Source organism: Lissotriton vulgaris, chromosome 6 (genome assembly GCF_964263255.1).
Source record: "Lissotriton vulgaris chromosome 6, aLisVul1.2, whole genome shotgun sequence".
Classification (NCBI taxonomy): Eukaryota; Metazoa; Chordata; class Amphibia; order Caudata; family Salamandridae; genus Lissotriton; species Lissotriton vulgaris.
This window is the reverse complement of record NC_141694.1, coordinates 89321023-89346562: the sequence shown is the minus strand read 5'-3', so window position 1 is coordinate 89346562 and position 25540 is coordinate 89321023. Positions and strand designations below refer to the sequence as shown.

At 50.6% G+C, this 25540-nt stretch overlaps 1 protein-coding gene across 1 annotated transcript in view; it reads right to left on the bottom strand.

Annotated features, from left to right (window-relative positions):
• Nucleotides 1-25540, bottom strand: part of LOC147706847 (exportin-5-like) — a 2027127-nt gene that overhangs the window by 1493542 nt on the left and 508045 nt on the right. Inside the window, exon 12 of the mRNA XM_086926003.1 lies at nt 21853-21943. Coding sequence (XP_086782129.1) covers nt 21853-21943 — 91 coding nt within the window. The remainder of the gene's footprint in view (nt 1-21852; nt 21944-25540) is intronic.

The following is a 25540-nucleotide window of genomic DNA, read 5'->3' as shown; positions in this document are numbered from 1 at the left end:
AATGATCTATCCGCAATTAATGGCGTACTACTTAGAGGTGCTATGAAGTTGAATATCACAATGCCGACTTACCACCTCGACATCAGTCATTTTTGAGACTCCACATCAAAAGACCTCTACAAGACCTTCACTATCATTGATCTCAGGTCTTCTGGAGCCTGCTTTGCAGTTATACCCAATGCCTGCATCTATAATGCCTGGTCCTTCTAGATTTCTGAATAAGTACAAACCTCGGCTCATGATCCTATTTTTCTAAGACAAGACCCTGCTCTGACCTCTGTGATGGCAGCTGCAGCTATTAACAAAACAATAAATAAAATCACACACAGTTGCTCCTAATTCTACCGCTCCATCTGATAAGGAGAGCAAAAGGTTGGGATTCATGGGTGGAAAGAAGTGTGGAACATATGGTACCATAATGAAGGTGGCAAGTACAACAGCTCTCTTGGGAAGGTATGATCATTTCCTATAGGATTCTCTGCAAAAGAACTCTGAACAATTGCCCAAGGAAGATAGGCAGGATTCCAAGAAGTCATGAATGAGGAAATGCTGCTATCAAATCACTGGAGCAGCAGCAGATATTTCTCATCTAGCAGTACATGTGTACTGTCAAGGCACCACCACTAGGCACAGCTCTTGGCTTAGGTTGACTGGCCTGAAGCTCAGAGAATTCTAAATTTGTAGTTTTGAGTTAAATCATTATTTGGATTGCATGCAGATGAAGTGATGTCTCGAATGTAGTCAGAGATGGAGACTAAAAAGCGTTTGGCCTAGAAAAAAATGAAGGAGTTCAGAAAAGGATACATGCCGTATGAGACACATTACTTCCTGCAGAGGGTTCAAACCCCTTATTGGTCCATCAACAGCAGAAACCAAGAAGCATACTATCATAGAAGGTTTTCTAGAGGGAGAGAAGGTCAGCAACAACAGTCTGTGTATGCAGAAAAACCTCCTGCAAAGCAATGACTTCCCTCTTCCTCCTTCTGTCGCCTACTCTGGTAGGAGGAAGCAGAACCAATTTTAGTGTCTGAAAATCACCAAAGAGACATGGGTCTTGAATATGGTTCAGTATGGCTATTCTCTACATTTCAGGTCCCCTACTCCTTATATATAATCAGCCAGAACATAGGCTTACCAGCTAGATCTATTGCAAAAGAAGGTCAACATACTGATGCAGTAAAAGGGTATGAGTAATAATATCACTAGTAACTTTGCTACAATTAAGATCACACTTAAAATTAATAGTCATAAAATTACACTCATACAGCCTGATTCATGAAAACCGAATTCTGCGATTTTTAAATTGCGATTTACAGTGAATCGCAATTTAGAATTCGCAGACCGGCATTGTAGGAAGGTACATCCTGACTATGGTTGCCCCCAACTTTTTTGCCCTGTGTTCTAGCTGGTTTTGGACATAGTCGACCTGGGACCCTGCCAATCAGGACCCCAGGCCTACTGCTCTCTCTTTAAAATGGATTCCATGTACCCTAGGTACATTTCCAATTGGTACTGGGCCACCTTATCAGACCCTGTAACTCAGGGCATAGGTGTACCCAGGGCTGCCAGGGGCTGCAGCATGTATTATGCCACCCCTGGCTGGCCTCCTAAATTTGACACAACTGGCTGCATGACAGCTGGGGCAAAGTCGTGTAATCACCCTTTGCTGTAGATATAGTATACCTATATCTAACCCTAAAATGGACACACAGATTCCGATCAGTCACTCCTATGGCAGGCCTTGACAATCCTGAAGGCAGAGTGCTTGGAATCGTGTGAGATGGTGCTCTGGCATGAGCTGAGCCTGTCTGCAGCTTGCGGAATCAAGTCCTAATAGCTGTTCCATGATATCGCATACCATATACTCTTAAGTGCATTATAATCCTCGCGGTTAAATGCTAACTTTGGTATTGCTTTATCAAAACATGTCGAGTAAGGTGTCATACGAATTGGAATACTAACCCCTCGCCAATTCTGGCGACGGGGTTAGCATTCCACCCTTCTAGAGGGACACGACATGTATGTAACTGTGAACCCCGGTTAAAGTTAACTGAAGCCTCAGCTCCACAAAATGGATGCTGCCACCACAGACACGAGTCTGACCTCCTGCTGCTGGGAGTCCTTCCAGCGAGGGAGGCCTGGACAAAGGGTTTCCTGTCCGGGGCGGTGCTAGCACCGTCCCAGACATGGTTTAGTGTATCCTAGGTAGGCAGGGCTTTTCAGGAAGGTGACTGCTGAGTGGCACCCCGGTGCTCACTACGCATAGGCCAGTCAGAACCAGTTCCAGGGGCACACCAGCCCCTGGCCTGGGGAAGTCCGGCAGGGGAGAGGGGTGTAACCACCCCCCTCCTGGTCCCACCCATAGGCAGGACCTAGTCACCGGGTCAGCCCCCTTTTTTAGTATAAAGATAGGAGCGGGCCCCCTGTTCAAATTAGATCATCTTTGGAATCAAGATACCACTTTCTTCGAAAGGACTTCACGATTTCTTCTTCAAGATTCTCCCTTGTGGCTAAGGAGTAGTCACCCTGCATCCGCAGGCACCATCCTAAAGAACACTGCGGTCTGCTGCAAGTCCTTCATCACGAATCCGACGACCCAGCTCGACGAGACCCGGCTTCCCTGGCACCTCTGACCTCTACTCACCTCTACAGCCAAGCTGAGAACCGTGAGTGCGACGAGACCTCGAGGGACCGACGATCGCCAAGACTGCACGACATCTTTACTGCAAGCCCACCGTGTCCTCCACTGGTGAGTGCTTTGGGGTCCGAGAAGCCCCGACCCAGCGCAGCTCCAGCACCCAAGGTCAGCCTCCCTGCATCTCCACGATCGGCGTGGGGCCCTTCTGCTGTTTGCTGTGCACCGCGTTGTTTGGCTACTAGCCGGCTGGCTTGTGGCCTTCCGAACGACGCCCGACGACAACTCTTCTGCTGGTCTGGTTGCTCCAGGCTGGCCCTTGCTTCCTTCTTCAAGAGAGGCACCCCGGACCCTCCTGGTCCACTCCAGACGCCATTTTAGGTCCACCGCGTGGGCTTGAATTTGCCAAGGCTTTGTTGCCCAATCCTGGGTCCAGCGACGCCGACAGCTTCTATCTTCGTGGGACAGCTCGATCCTCCATCCTGGTCGCCGACAACGCCTCCTGGTCCGTGAGATCTTCGAGTCAAGCGTCACCCACTCACCTTGTCGAGGTGGCTACCATCCGGTGCCCTCCTGGTGCCCACTGACTACTGGCTAGTAGTCTCGAACTTGGTCCCCTCTGCTTTCAGGTGTCATCCATCTTCGAGATCCAGGCTTGGATCCAACTGAACTTTCTTCACTGGTCACCGGCCAGCATCTTTTCTTCCGGCTCCTGGTCCGTCTACGAGGATTCCCGACGTCTTTTCAGACCTATGCAGCTGCAGCCCCTGGGCTAGGTAACTTCGGCATTTCGGTGCCCCAGCATAGCCTCACTATCCAAGGGTCAGAATCTATCTTCGTTTTCTCCCTACCAGGTCGGGTTCGCCCGAGAACACTAACTTTCTATTTCCTAGCTACCATAGACTTTTGTCCGCATCTCGCGTGAGAGTGCACACACTGCACCCGAGTCCCCTAGGCCTCCTAGTCGTAATCTAACGATTCCCTAGACAAGTCCTAGCGATTCCAAAAGCTATTAGTACTGTACTTACCTGCTAGGAATTTCACATTCCACTTTTAGAGTATATGGTTTTCCGTGCCCCTCGGGCATTTGTATATACTGTGCTAACTTAAGTATTTTGTAAGAGTTTTTGGTTTGTGCTTAGTACCCTGTCCTCATAAAGAGTACAGGGCTGTTGTGATCTTTAATAAATAACTGTTTATTTTCATAAACACTTGTGTGGTGTCCTTTCACTGGGTATTCAAGGGGTATATGTGTGGTAAACAGCTGGCTTAACACGCCCTCTCGAGTCTTTAGCCTTAGACTGCTCGTATCCATGCTACTAGGATAGCTGGTCTATAAGGTTGACTTACAACCAATCATCAATAAGGGTTGCTGGACTGATACATAGTGGGCACTAGAATAGTGACCACTGCATATCAGGCCACCTTCTCACATTGGTGAGCAGCGGTTGGGATTTGAGCTTGCTGTTGTTTTACCACACGTATCCTAAGAATATTTTGTTGAAAGATCACATAAGTACTGTTAGGTACATATAACTAAAGCTTAGAATACTCTGAGTTCTACTGAACCAGCTGTTGTAGCTCCTCAAGGCTTAGCACACCTTGGCTGCAACTCTTAGCAAGGGATCAGTAGGAAAACACATAGTGTAGGTAGGTGCATCACTTACACCACACTAGAATCAGCATGTCAGACAAAGGAGGAAATTCTGAGTATCCCCTTGTGTCAGTGGACCTTCCACAGGTCACTTCTAAATATGCTGCTCTTAGCTTCCATGAGATGAGACAAGTGTGTACTCTCAGGAAACTAAAACAGGGGTCTAACCCCACCACTTCCTTTCTGATTGGTCTCTTAGAGGCTTATGATGCCAGTAGGGCTGGTAACCCAGACCCTTCTAATCCAGATGGAAGTTTGCCCTCCTTACAGGGTCCCTTTGATATCCATCCCCTCCATGAGGCAGATGATGCTGAGGAGGAGGATGAGTTGTCAGGGGATGAGGCAGATAAGGGACAGCTAGAAGTCAGAAGACTAAGCAGGTCCAACTTAAGCAGACATGAGCTTGGTACTGGGGGACCCCTGGGCCCACTCTCAGGTCAGCTTAACATTGGGAATGGACGAGTTAGGTCTCTATCAAGAGGCTCTAACAGATCCTTTCGAACCAATGGCTCTCTCAACTCTTCTCACAGAGGGATGTCTTCCCCTAAGAGGAGAGTGTATGAAGCTGAAGAAAGGGCAGTCAAACTGAGGATTGAAAGGGAAGAACTTGCCCTGGCCAAAGAGAGACTTGCCCTTGCTAGAGAGCAAGAATTATGTGGGCTACAGCCCACTGGTGGCAGCAATAATCCTAGCAATAGGGAAAGGAGTTTTGATAAAAAGCACCTGAATAAGATAGTGCCCCCCTTTAAAGAAGGGGATGACATCCACAAATGGATTACTGCTTTGGAGAGAGCCTGCACTGTGCAGGGTGTTCCCCAAAGTCAGTGGGAAGCTATCTTGTGGCTCTCCTTTGATGGTAAAGGTAGAGATAAGCTCCTCACCACAAGGGTGGAGGATGCTAACAATTACCAAGTCTTGAAGAATGTACTGGTTGATGGGTTTGGTTTAACCACTGAACAATACAGGATGCTGTTCAGAGACACCCAGAAAACTCAGTCTCAAGATTGGACTGACTTTGTTGATTGTGCCACTAAGGCTTTTGAAGGCTGGATACTGGGTAGTAAGGTTACTGATTTTAAAGGATTGTATAATCTAATTATGAGGGAGCAAATCTTAAATAATTGTCAGAACCAGCTATTACATCAGCACCTGGTAGACTCTGAGTTGACCTCTCCACAGGAATTGGGTAAGAGGGCAGACAAATGGGTCAGAACCAGGGTTAGGCCTAAAAACCAGGGTGGTGACCAGAAAAAGGAATCAACCAAGCCTCAAGAGAAGGGTGGGGATAAATCCTCAGAGAAGACTTCACAAGGGCCCCAAAACTCCAACAAGGGTGGTGGGTCCCAGAACACTCCTTCAGAACAAAAGAAACCTTATTGCCATACCTGTAAACAGGTGGGTCATTACAAAAGTGATGTCAGTTGCCCTAAAAATGGTAATAAGGGAAACATACCCCCAGGTAATACTCCTAAACCTCCTGTTACCACTAGTGGTAATCCCCCAGGTGGTGGGAGTGCCCCCAAGAATGTGGTGGGCATTACTTTGGGCAATCAGGAGGACTATGGCCTAGCCAGGTTCCCTGACCACACTCTTGTCTGTGAGACTGGCATGGGGTTTGCCAACTTCACTACTGGACCCCACATTTTGGGAAAGTATAGACAAGAAGTTTTAGTGAATGGTCAGAAAGTTGAGGCATTCAGAGACACAGGGGCCAGCCTCACCATGGTGAGTGACCATCTGGTCCCCTCTGCTCAACTGACCCCTGGTTTTACTTATCAGGTGACAGACATTCATGGAGTGAAGAGAAGGCATCCCATGGCAGTAGTCAAACTCCGTTGGGGTAATGTCACAGGGCCCATGAGAGTGGCAGTGACAGATAACCTACCTGTAGATTGCTTACTGGGGAATGACCTGGAACTCTCAGCATGGGCTGAGGTGGAGCAAGAAACTCACTCCAGAATGATAGGCCTATCCAGACAGGTTAGTGGGGCAGTAATAGCTACAGCCCCAGTCCAAGCACCATTCCTCCCTGAAAAGGTTGGAAGGGCAGTGGTAGCCACTGCCCAGGCTCAGACAGACTTTCCAGAACAGGATAGGAGGGCTGTGACAGTCACAGCCCAAACACAGACTGAGTGCCCTCCTGAAAAGGTTGGCAAGGTTGAAATGGTCTCAGCCTCTACTCAAACAGATAGTGAGGTTGTGAAGCCTGAAACAATGGATCACTCCACTCAAACAGAGAGCATTGAGGAGGAAGAAGAGTCTTCCCCCTCCCAGACACTAGGTGAGAGCCAGCCTCCTCAGGGAACTGACTCTACCCCTGTTGAAGGAACTGCCCCAGAGGTAGTCAGGCCTAGCCTGGCAGAGCCCCTGATGGCAGTGGACCCTTCCCAGGTGGGACCCAGTCTGGAGCAGGTAACCTGCACCTCTCTACCCTGCCTCAGTCAGCCCAGGGCTGAAGAGGACAGGGAGGCCAGTGGTGGACCCCAAAGGGCCCCCTGTCCAAAAGAACCCCTTAATCAGCAGATTAGGATCACTGAAGCTGGTAACCCTAGCCAAGTGAAAATAGAACAGACTCCTGAGGGATCCCCCTTAAAAGTAGTTAGGGAACTCCCCCAGCTGGACACTGTTGGGCACAGCCAAACATGGGGCCTAAAAACCCCAGACCTGACCTGTCCCTCCAGTAAGCCAAACAGAGGGACTCAGCCTCCAGCTTTAGGTAGCCAGAGGCTGACCCTGAGAGCTCAGTGCATCTCAGCTAAAGAAAGAAAGGCACACATGATGAATGGTGATTGGAGGAAGTTGAGCCCAAAGGTAGAGGAGCCTCACTTCAGTACTCCATCCCAGCATCAGCCTTCTTCTTTCCCAAGACACACCAGAGACAGAGATTCCCTATGGTGGAGACCCTCAGATACCCTTAGGGTGAGGGGTTGCCTAGTGGACCATGACACAGGGGGAAACCAAGCCAGAGCTGGTCCTTCCTTATATGGCCACTTAGGTAATAGAGGCTTACCTGGACAAGGATAGCCTTATCTCCTTTCGTTTGGGGGGGGGTTGTGTAGGAAGGTACATCCTGACTATGGTTGCCCCCAACTTTTTTGCCCTGTGTTCTAGCTGGTTTTGGACATAGTCGACCTGGGACCCTGCCAATCAGGACCCCAGGCCTACTGCTCTCTCTTTAAAATGGATTCCATGTACCCTAGGTACATTTCCAATTGGTACTGGGCCACCTTATCAGACCCTGTAACTCAGGGCATAGGTGTACCCAGGGCTGCCAGGGGCTGCAGCATGTATTATGCCACCCCTGGCTGGCCTCCTAAATTTGACACAACTGGCTGCATGACAGCTGGGGCAAAGTCGTGTAATCACCCTTTGCTGTAGATATAGTATACCTATATCTAACCCTAAAATGGACACACAGATTCCTATCAGTCACTCCTATGGCAGGCCTTGACAATCCTGAAGGCAGAGTGCTTGGAATCGTGTGAGATGGTGCTCTGGCATGAGCTGAGCCTGTCTGCAGCTTGCGGAATCAAGTCCTAATAGCTGTTCCATGATATCGCATACCATATACTCTTAAGTGCATTATAATCCTCGCGGTTAAATGCTAACTTTGGTATTGCTTTATCAAAACATGTCGAGTAAGGTGTCATACGAATTGGAATACTAACCCCTCGCCAATTCTGGCGACGGGGTTAGCATTCCACCCTTCTAGAGGGACACGACATGTATGTAACTGTGAACCCCGGTTAAAGTTAACTGAAGCCTCAGCTCCACAAAATGGATGCTGCCACCACAGACACGAGTCTGACCTCCTGCTGCTGGGAGTCCTTCCAGCGAGGGAGGCCTGGACAAAGGGTTTCCTGTCCGGGGCGGTGCTAGCACCGTCCCAGACATGGTTTTGTGTATCCTGGGTAGGCAGGGCTTTTCAGGAAGGTGACTGCTGAGTGGCACCCCGGTGCTCACTACGCATAGGCCAGTCAGAACCAGTTCCAGGGGCACACCAGCCCCTGGCCTGGGGAAGTCCGGCAGGGGAGAGGGGTGTAACCACCCCCCTCCTGGTCCCACCCATAGGCAGGACCTAGTCACCGGGTCAGCCCCCTTTTTTAGTATAAAGATAGGAGCGGGCCCCCTGTTCAAATTAGATCATCTTTGGAATCAAGATACCACTTTCTTCGAAAGGACTTCACGATTTCTTCTTCAAGATTCTCCCTTGTGGCTAAGGAGTAGTCACCCTGCATCCGCAGGCACCATCCTAAAGAACACTGCGGTCTGCTGCAAGTCCTTCATCACGAATCCGACGACCCAGCTCGACGAGACCCGGCTTCCCTGGCACCTCTGACCTCTACTCACCTCTACAGCCAAGCTGAGAACCGTGAGTGCGACGAGACCTCGAGGGACCGACGATCGCCAAGACTGCACGACATCTTTACTGCAAGCCCACCGTGTCCTCCACTGGTGAGTGCTTTGGGGTCCGAGAAGCCCCGACCCAGCGCAGCTCCAGCACCCAAGGTCAGCCTCCCTGCATCTCCACGATCGGCGTGGGGCCCTTCTGCTGTTTGCTGTGCACCGCGTTGTTTGGCTACTAGCCGGCTGGCTTGTGGCCTTCCGAACGACGCCCGACGACAACTCTTCTGCTGGTCTGGTTGCTCCAGGCTGGCCCTTGCTTCCTTCTTCAAGAGAGGCACCCCGGACCCTCCTGGTCCACTCCAGACGCCATTTTAGGTCCACCGCGTGGGCTTGAATTTGCCAAGGCTTTGTTGCCCAATCCTGGGTCCAGCGACGCCGACAGCTTCTATCTTCGTGGGACAGCTCGATCCTCCATCCTGGTCGCCGACAACGCCTCCTGGTCCGTGAGATCTTCGAGTCAAGCGTCACCCACTCACCTTGTCGAGGTGGCTACCATCCGGTGCCCTCCTGGTGCCCACTGACTACTGGCTAGTAGTCTCGAACTTGGTCCCCTCTGCTTTCAGGTGTCATCCATCTTCGAGATCCAGGCTTGGATCCAACTGAACTTTCTTCACTGGTCACCGGCCAGCATCTTTTCTTCCGGCTCCTGGTCCGTCTACGAGGATTCCCGACGTCTTTTCAGACCTATGCAGCTGCAGCCCCTGGGCTAGGTAACTTCGGCATTTCGGTGCCCCAGCATAGCCTCACTATCCAAGGGTCAGAATCTATCTTCGTTTTCTCCCTACCAGGTCGGGTTCGCCCGAGAACACTAACTTTGCAATTTCTAGCTACCATAGACTTTTGTCCGCATCTCGCGTGAGAGTGCACACACTGCACCCGAGTCCCCTAGGCCTCCTAGTCGTAATCTAACGATTCCCTAGACAAGTCCTAGCGATTCCAAAAGCTATTAGTACTGTACTTACCTGCTAGGAATTTCACATTCCACTTTTAGAGTATATGGTTTTCCGTGCCCCTCGGGCATTTGTATATACTGTGCTAACTTAAGTATTTTTGTAAGAGTTTTGGTTTGTGCTTAGTACCCTGTCCTCATAAAGAGTACAGGGCTGTTGTGATCTTTAAAAAATAACTGTTTATTTTCATAAACACTTGTGTGGTGTCCTTTCACTGGGTATTCAAGGGGTATATGTGTGGTAAACAGCTGGCTTAACACGCCCTCTCGAGTCTTTAGCCTTAGACTGCTCGTATCCATGCTACTAGGATAGCTGGTCTATAAGGTTGACTTACAACCAATCATCAATAAGGGTTGCTGGACTGATACATAGTGGGCACTAGAATAGTGACCACTGCATATCAGGCCACCTTCTCACAGGCATTCATCAAAATTTGCGAGAAAATAAAGCGATTCGCACGCGGCCGCAAAAAGCGTTAGCGATTTTTAAAAATCGCAGATAAATCGCTGTTTCCGTCAAAATCCGTGTAGGAATTGCGATATCGCAAATTGCGGGATCGCTAAATGCGATCTCGCAATTAGCAAGATCGCAAAAACGGGAAGTCGCATTTCGAGCACAGTGATGACATCACATCCAGGAAGCAGGCAGTTCCCACCCCCATTCAGAACAGTGAGGCTGATCTCGAGGCTGCATCTCACAGAGCTCCTTCCAGGACACCTCCAAACTTCCAAATCCTTTACTTTTGAGACTGCAGCAATGGCAGAGGATGCAGCACCAGGGCCCAGTGACACCGGGCTAAAGCGGAAGCTCAAATTCTCTGAGCAGGAGTTGGAGCACCTGATTGACGGAGTGGTTGAAAACCACCCAAAACTTTTTGGAAAGGACTCCAGGAGGGTGCCTGAGGCGGAGAAACGCAGACTCGGGCTTGGGATAGCCGCAAAAGTCAACGCTGTGGGCGTGACACACAGGTCGCTCGAGGAGCTGAAAAAGAGGTGGTACGACCTCAGAGGTCGTGCCAAGGAGAGGGTGGCAGAGAGGCTGGGCGAGACCCTGGCTACTGGAGGTGGAGATCCTACAGTCCCTCCCAACACCCCCTTGGAGGACTGCGTGGAGGACACACTGAGCGAGAGGCGTGCATAGGGGTCATCAATCTGGACTCATCCCGACCCACCCAAGACAGCCAAGGTAAGTGGCATGCGACTGCGACCCTGTCCCCTAACAATGGCCATGACCCTATAGCCTCCCATAATCATCCCAAGTCATGCAATCCATGCACATTTGGTCATGCCCAAAAGGATTGTGGGACATGTAGTCTGCCCACAATGTACAAGAACCCCAATGCAGCCAGACATGTCCCTAAGTACGCAATGCCACAGCCAGTCAGGGAATGTCAGCCAGCATGCATGTAGCAGCTGCACGTGTGACAGATACATGCAATTAGTCTACGTCCACTTCCCCTCACAGGTGGCGCTGACAACAGCAGCGACAGCGACAGCGACAGGCTGCTCATAGACTAGGCACCAGAGGATGCAGAGGAGGTGCCAACAGCCACACATCCTGCACCATCAGGCGCTGCACCTATTCCTGCTGCCAGGGCACCACCATCTGCGCCAGCACCATCAGGCGCTGCACCTATCCCTGCTGCCAGGGCACCACCATCTGCGCCAACACCATCAGGCGCTGCACCTATCCCTGCTGCCAGGGCACCACCATCTGCTCCAGCACCATCAGGCGCTGCACCATTGACAACTGCAAAACCACCACCAGCGGGACCCTCTACATCTGGTGCTGCTAGTGCGGTGACAGTGCCCACACCCACTGTGGCCAGCCAGCACAGCAGGCATGGCAGTGATCGCCAGCAGAGCACAGCACGCAGCGGCAGGAGGGGGATGGCTGTGCGCGTGCCAGGGCTCAGCATAGAGCGCCAGATGCTGCGCATCCATCAGTTGCAGGCACGACGGCAAGGGGCAATACAACTCCAGCTCCACAACATTGGCCGCAATGTCGCAAATGTGTCCGGCAGGATAGAGCGCATGACAACTGCCATGTAGGCCAACACTGCGGCCCTCATCTCACAGCGCAACACCGCCCGCCACCGCCAGCTACTTACGCGGCTATCAGCCTACACCCGCTCAAACGATGTCATTGGGAATGCCACCTCGGTCCCTGGCTATGCAGCAGCAAATGGTGCAATGCTGCGAGGATGTGGCACGAGTCTTGGAGCAGGTCACCAGTGCCGTACTGGCACTACATCCTACTGGGCTAGCCAATGTTGGTGGGGACGACACCAGTGAGGGCACCTCCAGTGTCAGCCGCCTGTCTGCCTCACAGGTTGGTGTGCTACGCCGCAGCACCAGGGTCACGTGCCGTCCCAGAGGAAGAGCCAGAGGCGATTGGGAGCGGCGCGCCGGAGGCGCACTTGACTTTACTGTACATTGGCAGGGACATGCTGATGATACAAGCATGTCCTGTGTATTGTTTGGAGCAGTATGGCGCAATACTGCTTGCATGTAAAGAATAGCAAAATTACATTATTATTGTGCCTTCAACAATAATATTTATTCTAGCATCGTACATCGGCCTCCTGTCATTATTTCCATTGGCATGCAATTGTGATTTGTTGGGTGAGGGGAGTGGGTGCACTAGAAACTGTTCATTGTGATGTGGTTGCGGCGTCTGTGTCCTTCAGCTGGGTTCTCCCCGCGTGCATGACGCACATGTGCAGGTGGCCGGTCGTCCCCTTCCGACTCACTGCCAGAGATCTCTACAGGTATCCGGCGCTTGTAGCAATGTTGTGTAGTATTGGACACACAGCCACAATGCGGCAGCACACATCAGGACTGTAGTACATGGCCCCACCAGTCTTGTGCAGTATGCGGAATCTGCTCTTCAGTAGCCCAAATGTCCTCTCAATGCAATTCCTTGTGCGTATGTGTGCTACATTGTAGCGCCGTTGCTGTGGTGTAGCAGCGCTGAGGTATGGGGTGAGGAGGTATTCACGGAGGGCGTAGCCACGGTCACCTGAATGAGAGGAGCAGAGGGTGAGTGCCTGTGCAGCGCAGCTACTTCATCGCAGTGTAACATTGTGGGCCAAGTGTACTTACCAAGTAGGTGTCCTTCACCAAAGTCTCCACTGGCCAGTCGTGTGTGGAGGCCGCAGTGCCGGAATATGAAGGAGTCATGTGTACTCCCCGGGTACTGTGCCACTATGTCCGTGATGTATGTCTTTGCATTGCAGACCATCTGGATGTTGAGGGAGTGGTAGGACTTGCGATTGCGGTACATGTACTCCGTTGCAGCTGGTGGGCAGATGTGGATGTGGGTACAGTCAATGCATCCTATCACATGTGGGAAATGAGCAACATTGTAGAATTGATGCTTGGTCTCATCCAAATCCTGTTGGCTGGTGGGAAATTTGATGTGGTGGTGTAGCTGGGTCAGCATTGCGTCTAGGAAACTCCGTAGGCAGCGGGACATGGTGGGCTGGGATATCCCCCCAGCAGCTGTAACTATCCCCTGGAAGCGCCCGGAGGCCAGAAGGTGCAGGCTACACAATACCTGGACATGTGTGGGCACGGCATTGGTCTGCCTTGTTAGGTGCTGCATCAGGGGGTCAAGATCCTGAATTAGCTTGATGATTATTGGCCCATTCAGGCGGTACTTTGCATATATTTGCTCTCTGGTTTGGCCCAGCAGGGTGACCCGCTGGTGGAATATCCTGTCCTGGATTCTGCGTCTCCTCCGTGCTGCTCGCTGTAGCCTTCGCCGCCTGACCACCATGTAGAGTCCTGGCATTGTGAGACTCTTTATGCTGATGCTGCATCTCCTTAAGTGTGTTTGGTCAGGCCTGCACCTGTTACTGATTGGGCAACGGTTTTCCCCCAAAAAATTTACAATGGCTTTGATGGTTACCACCTGCTTTGGGTTGTCCTTAAATTGCGCCTCGCAAACAGCGATTTAGTTTTTTTTCGCTATTTGCGATTTTTCATGATTACTGATTGTGATTGTATTGCGAATTCGCTATTTTATTCGCAGAATGGATTAGTTACTTACCTGTAATCCTAGTTCTCTTCCAGGGGTATCCTCATCAAAGTCATAAGCATTAGAATATTCCCGCCCATGCGCGGGACCCCGGAAACAATATATTATATGTGCCCCACATATACATAGCAGTAGAAATTCTCATAACACACTGTAAGCATATACAGCTCCCAGGCTGCATTGCAAATACCCAGTCTAAAAAGACTGAAAAGCTAACCCTGTGGCTGCATGTACCAAAACTGACGCTGTGCCTTTAAGGCACCTCTGCCCCTAGCTTCCCATCATGCCTCAGGGGTTACAGTTAGGTCAGTTGTTCTTTTCGGAGACTGAAAACAAAACCATGGTAATAACAGGTTAAAACATCTCCTACTTAATAAACAAAGTCCTTTGCCCGGGGAGGCAGGAGGGTTGCTTATGACTTTGATGAGGATACCCCTGGAAGAGAACTAGGCTTACAGGTAAGTAACTAATCCTTCTCTTCCAGGGGATCCTCATCAATAGTCATAAGCATTAGAATAGAGTAGCGAGCCTCACCTCATCCCTGCGGGCAAAGGAATCAACAGGTAACATTCACATTCGTAGGCCCAAAAGTAGGCCTTATTCTACCCAAATAGGTTTCTCAAGGAGGCTTGCCCTACTTGAGAATCCGCTCTGGAATCAGACTCTAGGCAATAATGCCTTGTAAAGGTATGGACTGATTTCCATGTCGCAGCCTTGCAAATTTCTGACATGGGAATGTCATGTAAAAATGCTGTTGTGGCTGCCTTCCCTCTAGTGGAATGAGCTTTGGCATTGTAACAAAGGTTTGCCAGCCAGCTGGTATGCTAGTTTGATACATGAGACAATCCATCTGGAGATGGACCTTTTGGCTGCTGCAAACCCGGTCCTCATTGAACCATAATTGACAAAGAGTTGGTCTGTCTTTCTTTATGCTGTCTGGGCCTCCTGAGACAGAGGGCGAGACCGGGTTCCTCCCTGCTTGTTCAGATAGAACATTGTTGTAGTGTTGTCCGTCTGAACCAAGATTTTGTCCGTTGTGATTGCTGGAAGGAACGCTTTGAGTGCCAGATGAACTGCTCGAAGTTCCAGCATGTTGATATGGTATGTCTGAAGGTTGGTCGACCAGCGACCCTGAATCTGAAGACGACCCATGTGAGCACCCCAAGCTTCCAGAGATGCGTCCGTTACCACAGACATCGAAGGAAGAGGCTGCTGAAAAGGGACTCCCTGCAAGACATTCCGAGGGCGAGTCCACCACTGTATTGAGGACAGTGCTGCTTGAGATAGGATGATTCGATCCTCCCAATCTCCTGTCGCTTGGTCCCACTGATCTTCCACAGACTCTTGTAGAGGACGCATCCTCAACCTGGCGTTTGGAATTAGGAAGATGCAGGACGCCATGGAGCCCAGTAGAGACGCTACTTCTCGCACCTTTGGACGAGGAAACTGAAGTAACTTTCTGCATTTCTGCCCCATGGAAGATAGTCTCTCCTGCGAAGGAAACGCTCTTCCTAAATTTGTGTCTAGAACTGCTCCCAGATAGTGGATGGTTTGTGTGGGATGCAGGACTGACTTTTCTGTGTTCACGTGGAGCCCAAGCCTGTGTAGTTGTTGAAGACACAGACAGTCTTTGGTGGCTTGATGAGGGGACGGGCTCTTCAGGAGCCAGTCGTCTAGATATGGGTACAATTTCTGACATGGGAATGTCATGTAAAAATGCTGTTGTGGCTGCCTTCCCTCTAGTGGAATGAGCTTTGGCATTGTAACAAAGGTTTGCCAGCCAGCTGGTATGCTAGTTTGATACATGAGACAATCCATCTGGAGATGGACCTTTTGGCTGCTGCAAACCCGGTCCTCATTGAACCATAATTGACAAAGAGTTGGTCTGTCTTTCTGGTGCCCTTCGTTCTTTCTAGGTAAAACTTTAGCACCCGTTTAAGATCTAACGAGTGCAACGACCTCTCAGCTGGGGTCGATGGGTTAGGAAAGAACGAAGGAAGGGTAATCGTTTGGTTTATATGAAAATCCGATACCACTTTTGGAAGGAAAGAAGGGTGAGCCCTCATTACCACTCTGTTGTGGTGAAACACAGTGTAAGGTGGCTTGGTGCAGAGTGCTTGAATCTCGCTAACCCTGCGAGCAGAGGTTATTGCCACCAAGAAGGCCGCCTTCCAAGTGAGATGCTGCAAGGAGGCCTTGTGTATAGGTTCAAACGGCGCAGACATCAGCCTGGAGAGAACCAGGTTCAACTCCCAGGGAGGAGAAGGATTTCTCACAGGGGGATAGACCTTCTTCAATCCCTGAAGGAAATCCTTAACCACTGGGACCTGAAAAAACGACGTTTGTGTAGGTGATTTTCTGTACGCTACTATGGCAGATAGGTGAACCCTGATAGAAGCGTATTTCAACCCTGATGTCGCTAAGTAAAGGAGGTAAGGGAGGACTACCTCTTCTTGTCCTTTGGTGGGATCAAAGCCATGGTCCCTACACCAAATGAAAAATCTCTTCCACTTGAACGCATAAGACGCCCTTGTGGAAGGCCTCTTTGCCTCTTTTAAAATATTCATACATTCTGGAGGCAGATTTAAGTGTCCGTATTGCAAGACCTCAGGAGCCATGCAGTCAGGTTCAGTGACGGGAGGTTGGGATGCAGGATCCTCCCGTTCATTTTGCTCAACAGGTCTGGTCTGCATGGCAGACGTCTGTGTGGACACAGCGACAGATGTAATAGGTCTGGATACCACCATTGTCGCGGCCAATCCGGAGCAACTAGGATCATGTCCATGCTCGATCTGATGAGCTTGGCCACCACCTTCGGAATCAGTGCCAGAGGAGGAAACGCATAGGCGAACATTCCTGTCCACTCCAGCAGGAGAGCGTTCGCTTGTGTCCCTGGTCGGTGGAACCTGGACGCGAAGGCGTGGCATTTGGCGTTTTCGTCGTCCGCGAATAAATCTATGTCTGGACGGCCCCAGCAACGGAAGAGTTCTTCGACTACTTCGTCGTTTAGCACCCAGTCTGGCTGATCTTCGAAGTGCCTGCTGAGTGCGTCCGCCTTTGTGTTTAGCTCGCCTGGAAGGTGTACTGCCACCACCGACAGTCCCCGAGCCAGAAGCCAGTGCCATATTGTCTGGGCCTCCTGAGACAGAGGGCGAGACCGGGTTCCTCCCTGCTTGTTCAGATAGAACATTGTTTTAGTGTTGTCCGTCTGAACCAAGATTTTGTCCGTTGTGATTGCTGGAAGGAACGCTTTGAGTGCCAGATGAACTGCTCGAAGTTCCAGCATGTTGATATGGTATGTCTGAAGGTTGGTCGACCAGCGACCCTGAATCTGAAGACGACCCATGTGAGCACCCCAAGCTTCCAGAGATGCGTCCGTTACCACAGACATCGAAGGAAGAGGCTGCTGAAAAGGGACTCCCTGCAAGACATTCCGAGGGCGAGTCCACCACTGTATTGAGGACAGTGCTGCTTGAGATAGGATGATTCGATCCTCCCAATCTCCTGTCGCTTGGTCCCACTGATCTTCCACAGACTCTTGTAGAGGACGCATCCCCAACCTGGCGTTTGGAATTAGGAAGATGCAGGACGCCATGGAGCCCAGTAGAGACGCTACTTCTCGCACCTTTGGACGAGGAAACTGAAGTAACTTTCTGCATTTCTGCCCCATGGAAGATAGTCTCTCCTGCGAAGGAAACGCTCTTCCTAAATTTGTGTCTAGAACTGCTCCCAGATAGTGGATGGTTTGTGTGGGATGCAGGACTGACTTTTCTGTGTTCACGTGGAGCCCAAGCCTGTGTAGTTGTTGAAGACACAGACGACAGTCTTTGGTGGCTTGATGAGGGGACGGGCTCTTCAGGAGCCAGTCGTCTAGATATGGGTACACAAAAAGACCTTTTTTGTGTAGACATGCCGCTACCACTGCCATGCACTTGGTGAACACCCTTGGTGCGGATTTCAGACCGAACGGAAGTACTTTGTACTGGTAATGCTTGTTCCCTACCAGAAACCTCAAGTACTTCCGATGACCTGGTGTTATAGGAATGTGGAAGTACGCGTCCTGTAAATCCACCGAACACATCCAATCTCCACTTTGTAGATGAGGACATATCTGATGAAGTGCCAGCATGCGAAACTTCTCTTTGACCACCACCTTGTTGAGGGTCCGAAGATCTAAAATCGTTCTGAACTTGTCCTCTTGGTCTCTTTTGGGGACTAGAAAATACCTTGAGTACACTCCTCTCCCCCTTTGGGATGGGGGTACCTCTTCGATTGCGTTTTTCTTTAAGAGGACGCTCACCTCCCTTTTGAGGAGGTTTAGATGGTACGAGCGAGTCTTTTTTGGAGGAATCGGTTGTGGTCTCTTCCGGAAACGTAGCGCATATCCATTGCGCAGTATATTCAGCACCCACTGATCTTTTGTGATGCTGACCCACTCTGCCAGGTGTTGCGAAGCACTTCCTCCCACTGGAGTGGGTAACGGCGCCAGAGGAAGCCACTGCTCAGGCCTTGCCTCCTCTAGGCGTGGTAGAGGACTGATGATGTCCGCCTCTGCCTCTGCCCGATTTTCCTCCTCTGTATTGTGTCTTCCCTTGTGGCTTGTTCTGAGACCATTGAGGGGTTTGAACCCTCTGTTGGCCTCCCCGGTTCTTGTTGGTCTTGAAGCGTCGCTTGAACTGCTCTTTCTTCTTTTCCAGACCAACCGCCTTCACCGTGTCCAATTCGGTTTTCATGCGGGTCATTTCCTGATCGGCATGCTCCCCAAAGAGTGAAGATCCTGAGAAGGGCAGATTGAGGATGCGTTGCTGGGCATCTGGTTTGAGACCAGTTAACCGCAACCAAGAAGATCTTCTCGCGCAAACCCCATGTGAGTAGGCATGTCCTGCTAGAAGGGCGTTATCTGCGGATGAACTGATCATTTGGTTTGCCACCAAACAGCCCTCCGTCACTGTTTCCTCAAAGTCCTTCTGGTCCTCCTTGGGCAATTTCTCTTTGAATCGTTCCATGGAGTCCCACAGAGCTCTATCATACCTGCCGAGAAGTGCTGAGGCACTAGAGACTTTCAGGGATGAAGCTGCTGTGCTGCACACTCTGCGTCCCCAAGAATCTTGGGTCTTGCTGTCCTGGTCAGGAGGAACTGAAGAAGAGGGAGCGACTGCGTGATTCTTCCTAGCTGAGGCTACGATAACTGAGTCCGCCGCAGGCTCCCCTTTAACAAAGATTGGATCCGAGTCGGCCGGCCTATACTTTTTCTGGATACGTGCCGGAACCGCTCTGATCGCCGCTGGCGTGAGGAAGACCTCCTTGATTGGGTCCATTATCCCTGGAACCAATGGGAGCAAAGGCCGTGAATATGATTTGTGCCGAAGGGTCTCAAAAATCACAGTAGTGGAAACTTCTGGAACAGCCATTTCTATTTGAAGTTTTTTAGCGCCCCTTTGAAGAACGTCCAGATATGTGTTGACGTCGTCAAGCGGGGAAGCTCTGGAGCGAGGGCTGTCTGCCAGCGTTGGGGAGTAATCCCCTTTAGAAGATCTCGAAGAAGATGAGGAGGAGGATGATGGTGTTCTCCTTCTCCTGTGGTGAGATTTTTCCTTCCTCACTGGCGATCTTCTCGATCGGTCTTCCCTTCGAGGAGAATGTGATTCTCTCCGATGCTCCCTTCGTGGAGATCTCGACCTCTCAGTTCGTTTCTCCCTTCTCGGTGTTCGAGATCTGGGATGCTCTCTCCGTGGCGATCGGGAGACCCTGGGGGTATGCGACCTTTCCGCTCTCCTCTCCCGAGAGCGTGATCGGTGCCTGATGGGACTCTGTCTGTCTGTCTCTTCTATCAGTCTCTGAAGGGGTGACCTGTGGAGTGGGCTTACATATCTTTGCAGCCTCTCCGTCGCTCCAGAATCCTTCCAATTGCTCAACGGAGCATACCATCTTGGCGAGAGTGTTATCTTTCGCTGGGGCAACAGACTTCTACTCCTGGAAGTGGACCTCGATGAGCTAGAGCCACTTGAGGAGGAATGGTGAGAAGCCGATTGGGTCACCAAAATAGTCGAAGGCACTGAAGGAGATTTTCGTCTCACCGGTGTTGGCGGACGTCTTAAAAGTCTTTCCCTTGACGTTGGACGCCTCTGCGGCGTCGACGGAGTGATAATCTTCGATGTCGAACGCCTCGATGACGACCTGTGTTCTCTCGACGTCGACCTGTGATGTCGAGCCGATGACGGGGTCTTCTCCCTCGACGTCGAACGGCGTCGTCCCGCCTTCGACGGAGGTTTCGACGTCGAACGGCGTTGCCCTGCCGTCGACGGAGGTCTCGACGTCGAGCGGCGTTGCCCTGCCGTCGACAGAGGTCTCGACGTCGAACGGCGTTGCCCTGCCGTCGACGGAGGTCTCGACGTCGACCGACGTTGGTCTGTCGGCGACGGAGATGGCCTTCGACGTCCTGTCGTCGACGAAGCCCTTGATGTCGACCTGGCATGTGGAGACGGCGGAGGATCGGACATCCTCGACGTCGAGCGCCGACACGTCTTCGACGATGATCCCTTCCTCGACGACGATCGTCCGAGGGGGCTCTTGCTCCTCGACGCCGAGCGCCTCCGTGGAGACTTCGGCGGAGGTGTCACACTCTTCGAAGCCTGTCGACGTTGAGACGACGGCGAGTGTATTCTGTCTCTCGACGCCGACCGTCGCCTGGTTGACGGCGGCGGAGTTGACTTATGTCTTGACGCCGATCTTCTTGTCGACGGAGATCTCGTGGCTTCTCTCGACGCCGATCGTCGCCTAGTTGACGACGGCGGAGCTTTCTTCGTCGTCGGTGATTTTCTTTTCGACGACGATTTCCTCATCGACGGCGGTCCCGACGTCGACGGAGCTTTATCTTTCGAATTTTCCATCAGATGTTGTTTTTTCAGCGCCGAGCCCGGCGCTGAGGTCGATGGACGCTCTGACTTGCCTTTGGAGGGAGTTCTGAGTCTCTTTGAACTCTTCCTCTCTGTAGATCTTCCCCTCATGGATCTTTGGGCCAAACCATAGAGCCTGTTCCTCTCCCTGTCTTTTAAAGTTCTGTCAGACAGGTTTTGACAATGAGAACAGTCCTTTGGATCATGATCTTCTGGCAAGCATAAAATACAGACCTCATGAGAGTCCGTTTTTGCCTTCTTGTGGCCACAAGAAGGGCAATCATCAAATAATGAAGGCATCCTGACAGGAAAACCTAACAAAAATTCGACTGCTAAGCAGTTATTTACTTGACCCTGATGTTAAAAGTCAAAGTAAATCAAAAAATTGTTCTTTTGAAGATTTTCTGACTGAAAAAGGCAGAAAAAATGTGGAGCTGTGTATCCAGGGTCCTTCCTGAAGGAGCCGGAAAGAACAACTGACCTAACTGTAACCCCTGAGGCATGATGGGAAGCTAGGGGCAGAGGTGCCTTAAAGGCACAGCGTCAGTTTTGGTACATGCAGCCACAGGGTTAGCTTTTCAGTCTTTTTAGACTGGGTATTTGCAATGCAGCCTGGGAGCTGTATATGCTTACAGTGTGTTATGAGAATTTCTACTGCTTTCTAAGCATTAAAACAGTTTCTAAACAAGCATTGGTGTTGTTTATCATGTTTCTAATGCTATTACACATGTATGGTGGAAATTCTTCACAGCATACTCCAGCTCTACTGTTTTATTAGGCTGCAATTGCTTATTTTTATATATATATATTTATATGTATATGTATATGTGGGGCACATATAATATATTGTTTCCGGGGTCCCGCGCATGGGCGGGAATATTCTAATGCTTATGACTTTGATGAGGATACCCCTGGAAGAGAACCGTGGTTTCTCGCAAATTCCGAATCGCTAATGGTCTACTGCCGGGATTCTGCAAATCTTTTTGCGATTTTGCTATTCTGTGTTTTCGCAATTTTCTTCTAGAATACCGATTTTGTCAATTGCGCTCACAATAGCATTTTCGCAGCTATTGCGCTCCCAATTTTGCTTCATGAATCAGGCTGATAGTCTGTGAATATAAAACTCTGGTAAGATCACTATAGCAAGTGTTACCTTAACATTGTGTAATAGGACCTTGGAGATTAAACATGGAAGAAATAATTTGCAGTCTGCATGGTCCTCACAGTCTGTACAGTAAAAAGGTTTAGCTAGCAGTGCTGGTCACTTACGTTTCAAGGTTGCATTGAAGTCACTATCTATGAACAAGTCAAGGCAAGGCTTTTCACCACTGGAATCATCATTTTTCGACTGCACTGCCACCTGGGATGAGAGAAGAAACTTAGTGATTTAATGGGGTATAGTTTAAAGAATACGTTAAAAATCAGACTAACACAGATAAATGAACAGATTGAACAGATGTTATGTTATGTTATGTTATAGCCGTACTGTTGTTTTTAATGTAAAAAAAGACTAAGCTGAATATAAAACTGTAGAATTTAGTGGAGCAAACGGGCAAATTACCTTCCTGGTGAATGAAAAAAGTCCTAGCTATCGTGACGGAAAGTTTCAATTCTATTAAGGACTCGGAGGCGAGGATTAGGCTTTACTTTCTCCACTTTATTAACAAGCAGCCATTACAAAGAACAGATAACAAAACTATCATTTCCATGAACCCCAGGGAATGGAATAGAGTTTTGAACAAAGAGTACAAAGATTATGTACAGAGTGTCCATAGGAATCCACCAATCACAGAGGTTCTGGTCCCTCATAGTCCTCCGTCAGCCTCTATTCCTCCTCTTTCAATGCGCTTGAACAGCTCAGGAATCGTGGTTGCCAGAATCATAATAAGGCAAGTGCCATGGCTAAGGTTTAGCCCTGTAGGGGGAAAGGCAAAGGCATAGTTCAACACCAGATACAACTGATCTAACCAGGAACATACCCTTACTTACTGTGATACGAAGGGTGGGTAGATGTACCCTGGGCGGGATAATCCTCGCCTCCAAGTCCTTAATAGAATTGAAACTTTCCGTCACAATAGCTAGGACCGGAGGCAAGAATTATGCTTGTTTAAAGGTTACTCATCACCAAGTGAGCCATATCAAGCACCGGTTTGAAGTAAAACTGGTTGAAGGTAGAGTCTGAAGACCAATCTGCAGAGTTCAAAATGTCTTCCAGATGAGCTCCCAGGGTAAACGCCTTGGAAGCCATTGCCTCCCTAGCTGAATGGGCCCCAAAAAGCCGTAGATCAATGCCCGCCTCCTGCATCACCCAAAGGACCCAGAGGGCGATTGTTGGGGAGGTTCTGCAGGGCAATAGGCAACTGCCGTTCACCGGGGGGGCGGAACTCTTCCGACATTTCCTCATACGCCTTAAGGCAAGACACCACAGAGAGCTTAGGGGAATCCGGGAAGGCTGGGTAGGATATAATTTTCGTGCCAGTTTTAGTCCGCCTACGGATTGTAAACGTCACCCCCGAAGGGGAAAAAAATTCTCCTGGAAATATCCAGAGCCCAAACGTCTGAGACTCGCCTGCAGGACACTAAGCACAAGAGCATGCCAGCTTCGCCAAAAGTTCCCTACGCGAAAGGAATCTATTCGGCTGCCAGGAAAGAAACAAGTTGAGGACCTGGTTGACATCCCAAAGGGCAGAGTATCTCGGTTCCGGTGGTAAGGACAAGCGAATGCCACATAACTTACAAACCAAACGATATTCCCCTACTGAGGAACCGTCCACCACGCCATGACCTGCTGAGACTGCTGAGCGGAAGGTATTGATTGAGCGATAAGCTAACCCCTCCTCCGCCAAACCAGCTAAGAAATTCAAGACTGCAGTCACATCAGCTGCCACAGGATTGAAACCCCGTCGCAAACACCAAAGACGCCATCTTTTCCAAGTGGATCGGTAGTGCTCAATTGTACTGTTGGACAAGGCCTTGGACATGTACTTCTCAGCCGCTCCAAAAATGCCCGGTACCGCCCAACGTCCCCGGTAATCCTCCACGCAATCAGGGCCAGCGAGCCCTGCAGAATGAGTGGGTGAGGATCCCCGTCCGGATTGAGCAAGAGGGCTGGAAAGTGGGGGAGTGGGATTGGAGAATCCCAAGAAAGTTCCAGAAGAACTGGAAACCAAACTTGCGTCTCGTGATCATGGCGAACGGGGGAAAGGCATATCCTGTTTCGATCCGCTAATCCTGCAGAAAGGTTTCCCTTTTCTCCGCCAAGGGATCTGGCCTCCAGCTGAAGAACCAGGGAAGCTGGTGATCCAGACAGGAGGCGAACAGATTCACAGAGAAGGGGCCCCACACGCCCCGGAGATCCGCAAAAACCCCTGGGTGCAGCTTCCAAGGTTTGGATCGTAAAGATGCAGAGTGGAAATCTGCCACCTGATTGTCCGCCCGGGAAGATACCGTAAGAGAGATCTGATGGTCCAGGCAGTACTGCCAAAGGTGTGCCGCCAGGTCCGAGAGGGCCTTCGACCGCGTTTCTCCGAGATGGTTTATTACCGGACTGCTGATACATTGTCCATCTTGAAGAGGACACAGGAAAGTACTGAGTCCCTGGTCCAGCAATGGATTGCGAAAGAGCCCGCTAAGAGCTCCAGACAGTTGATATATCGAGAATACCACGCACCGCCAGTGGTGAACTCTCCATACCTCGCGCCCCAGCCGGACCTGCTGGCGTCGGATTCGATAACAATATCCAGCGTGGATCCGAAAATCGCCCTCCCGTTCCAAGCTTCCATGTTGGCCAGCCACCATTGAAGCTCTTCCTTGGTGTACTCGGAAAGCGGAACCTTTTTTGAGTAGGACAGGCCGCGTCAGAAATGCATTGCTTTGAGGCGCTGGAGGGCCTAGTAATGCAAGAGCCCCAGGAAGATGGCCTGGATTGAGGCAGAGAGCAGGCCGATAATGCGAGCCAGCTATCGGAGGGAGGTTTGTGACTGAGCCAGAGTCCTCCGGATCTCGTGCCAAATTTTCGTCAACTTGCAAAAGGGAAGGCTGAGGGTGGAGGCTACTGAATCTATATGGAAGCCCAAGAAGACGACCTTCTGGGTATGCACCAAGGTGGACTTGGCCTCGTTGATCACAAAGCCCAACCCCTGGCGGAGGTTCACCGCGGACTGGAGCTGAGCCGCTAAGGCTCTGGGGCACTGCGCCATCAGAAGAATATCGTCGAGGTAGACGATATGGCGAACGCCGGATGCTTGAAGGCGCTCCATGACCGGCCGGAGGACCTTGGTGAAGCACCAAGGGGCTGACGACAGGCCGCACGGAAGTGTTGTGAACTCGAAGTTCTTGTCCTTCCAAAGAAACTGAAGGAAACGCCTGTGAGGCGGAAAGATGGGAATTGCCAGGTAGGCATCCTTGAGGTTGAGACGCGCTAGCTAGTCGTTGGGGCGAAGAATATTGCGGATAAGATGGATCCCTTCCATCTTGAAGTGACGATAAAACAACCACTCGTTGAACTCCCGAAGATGGATTACGGGTCTTTGGCCCCCATCTGGCTTGTCCACCAGAAAGAGGTTGCTGATAAACCCTCGTGGGTGGAGAGAAGTTTCCGCGATGACCCCTTTTTCAAGGAGGGAGCGCACCTTGTGGTCCACAAACGCCGCATCTGCCGACGAAAAACAGAGGGGCCGTGGCCGAACTGGCTGAACAGGGTCCCCTTGGAACGCGATGTGCAACCCTCGGACCATCTGCAACACTCAGGCATCCCCCTGTGATGGAAGTCCATGCCTAGAAAAAATAAGCCAGCCGACCCCCCACACTTAGACGGGAAGAAGGGAGACTACTCACTGGATGCGTTGGAGGCACCGCCGCCTCGACCTTTGCCACGTCAACCTCTTGTCGGATAAAAGTTTCCAAATCTTGCCTGGTCTTGATAACGGCCCTGGTTGGAGCCTTGGTTGGGGCCTGG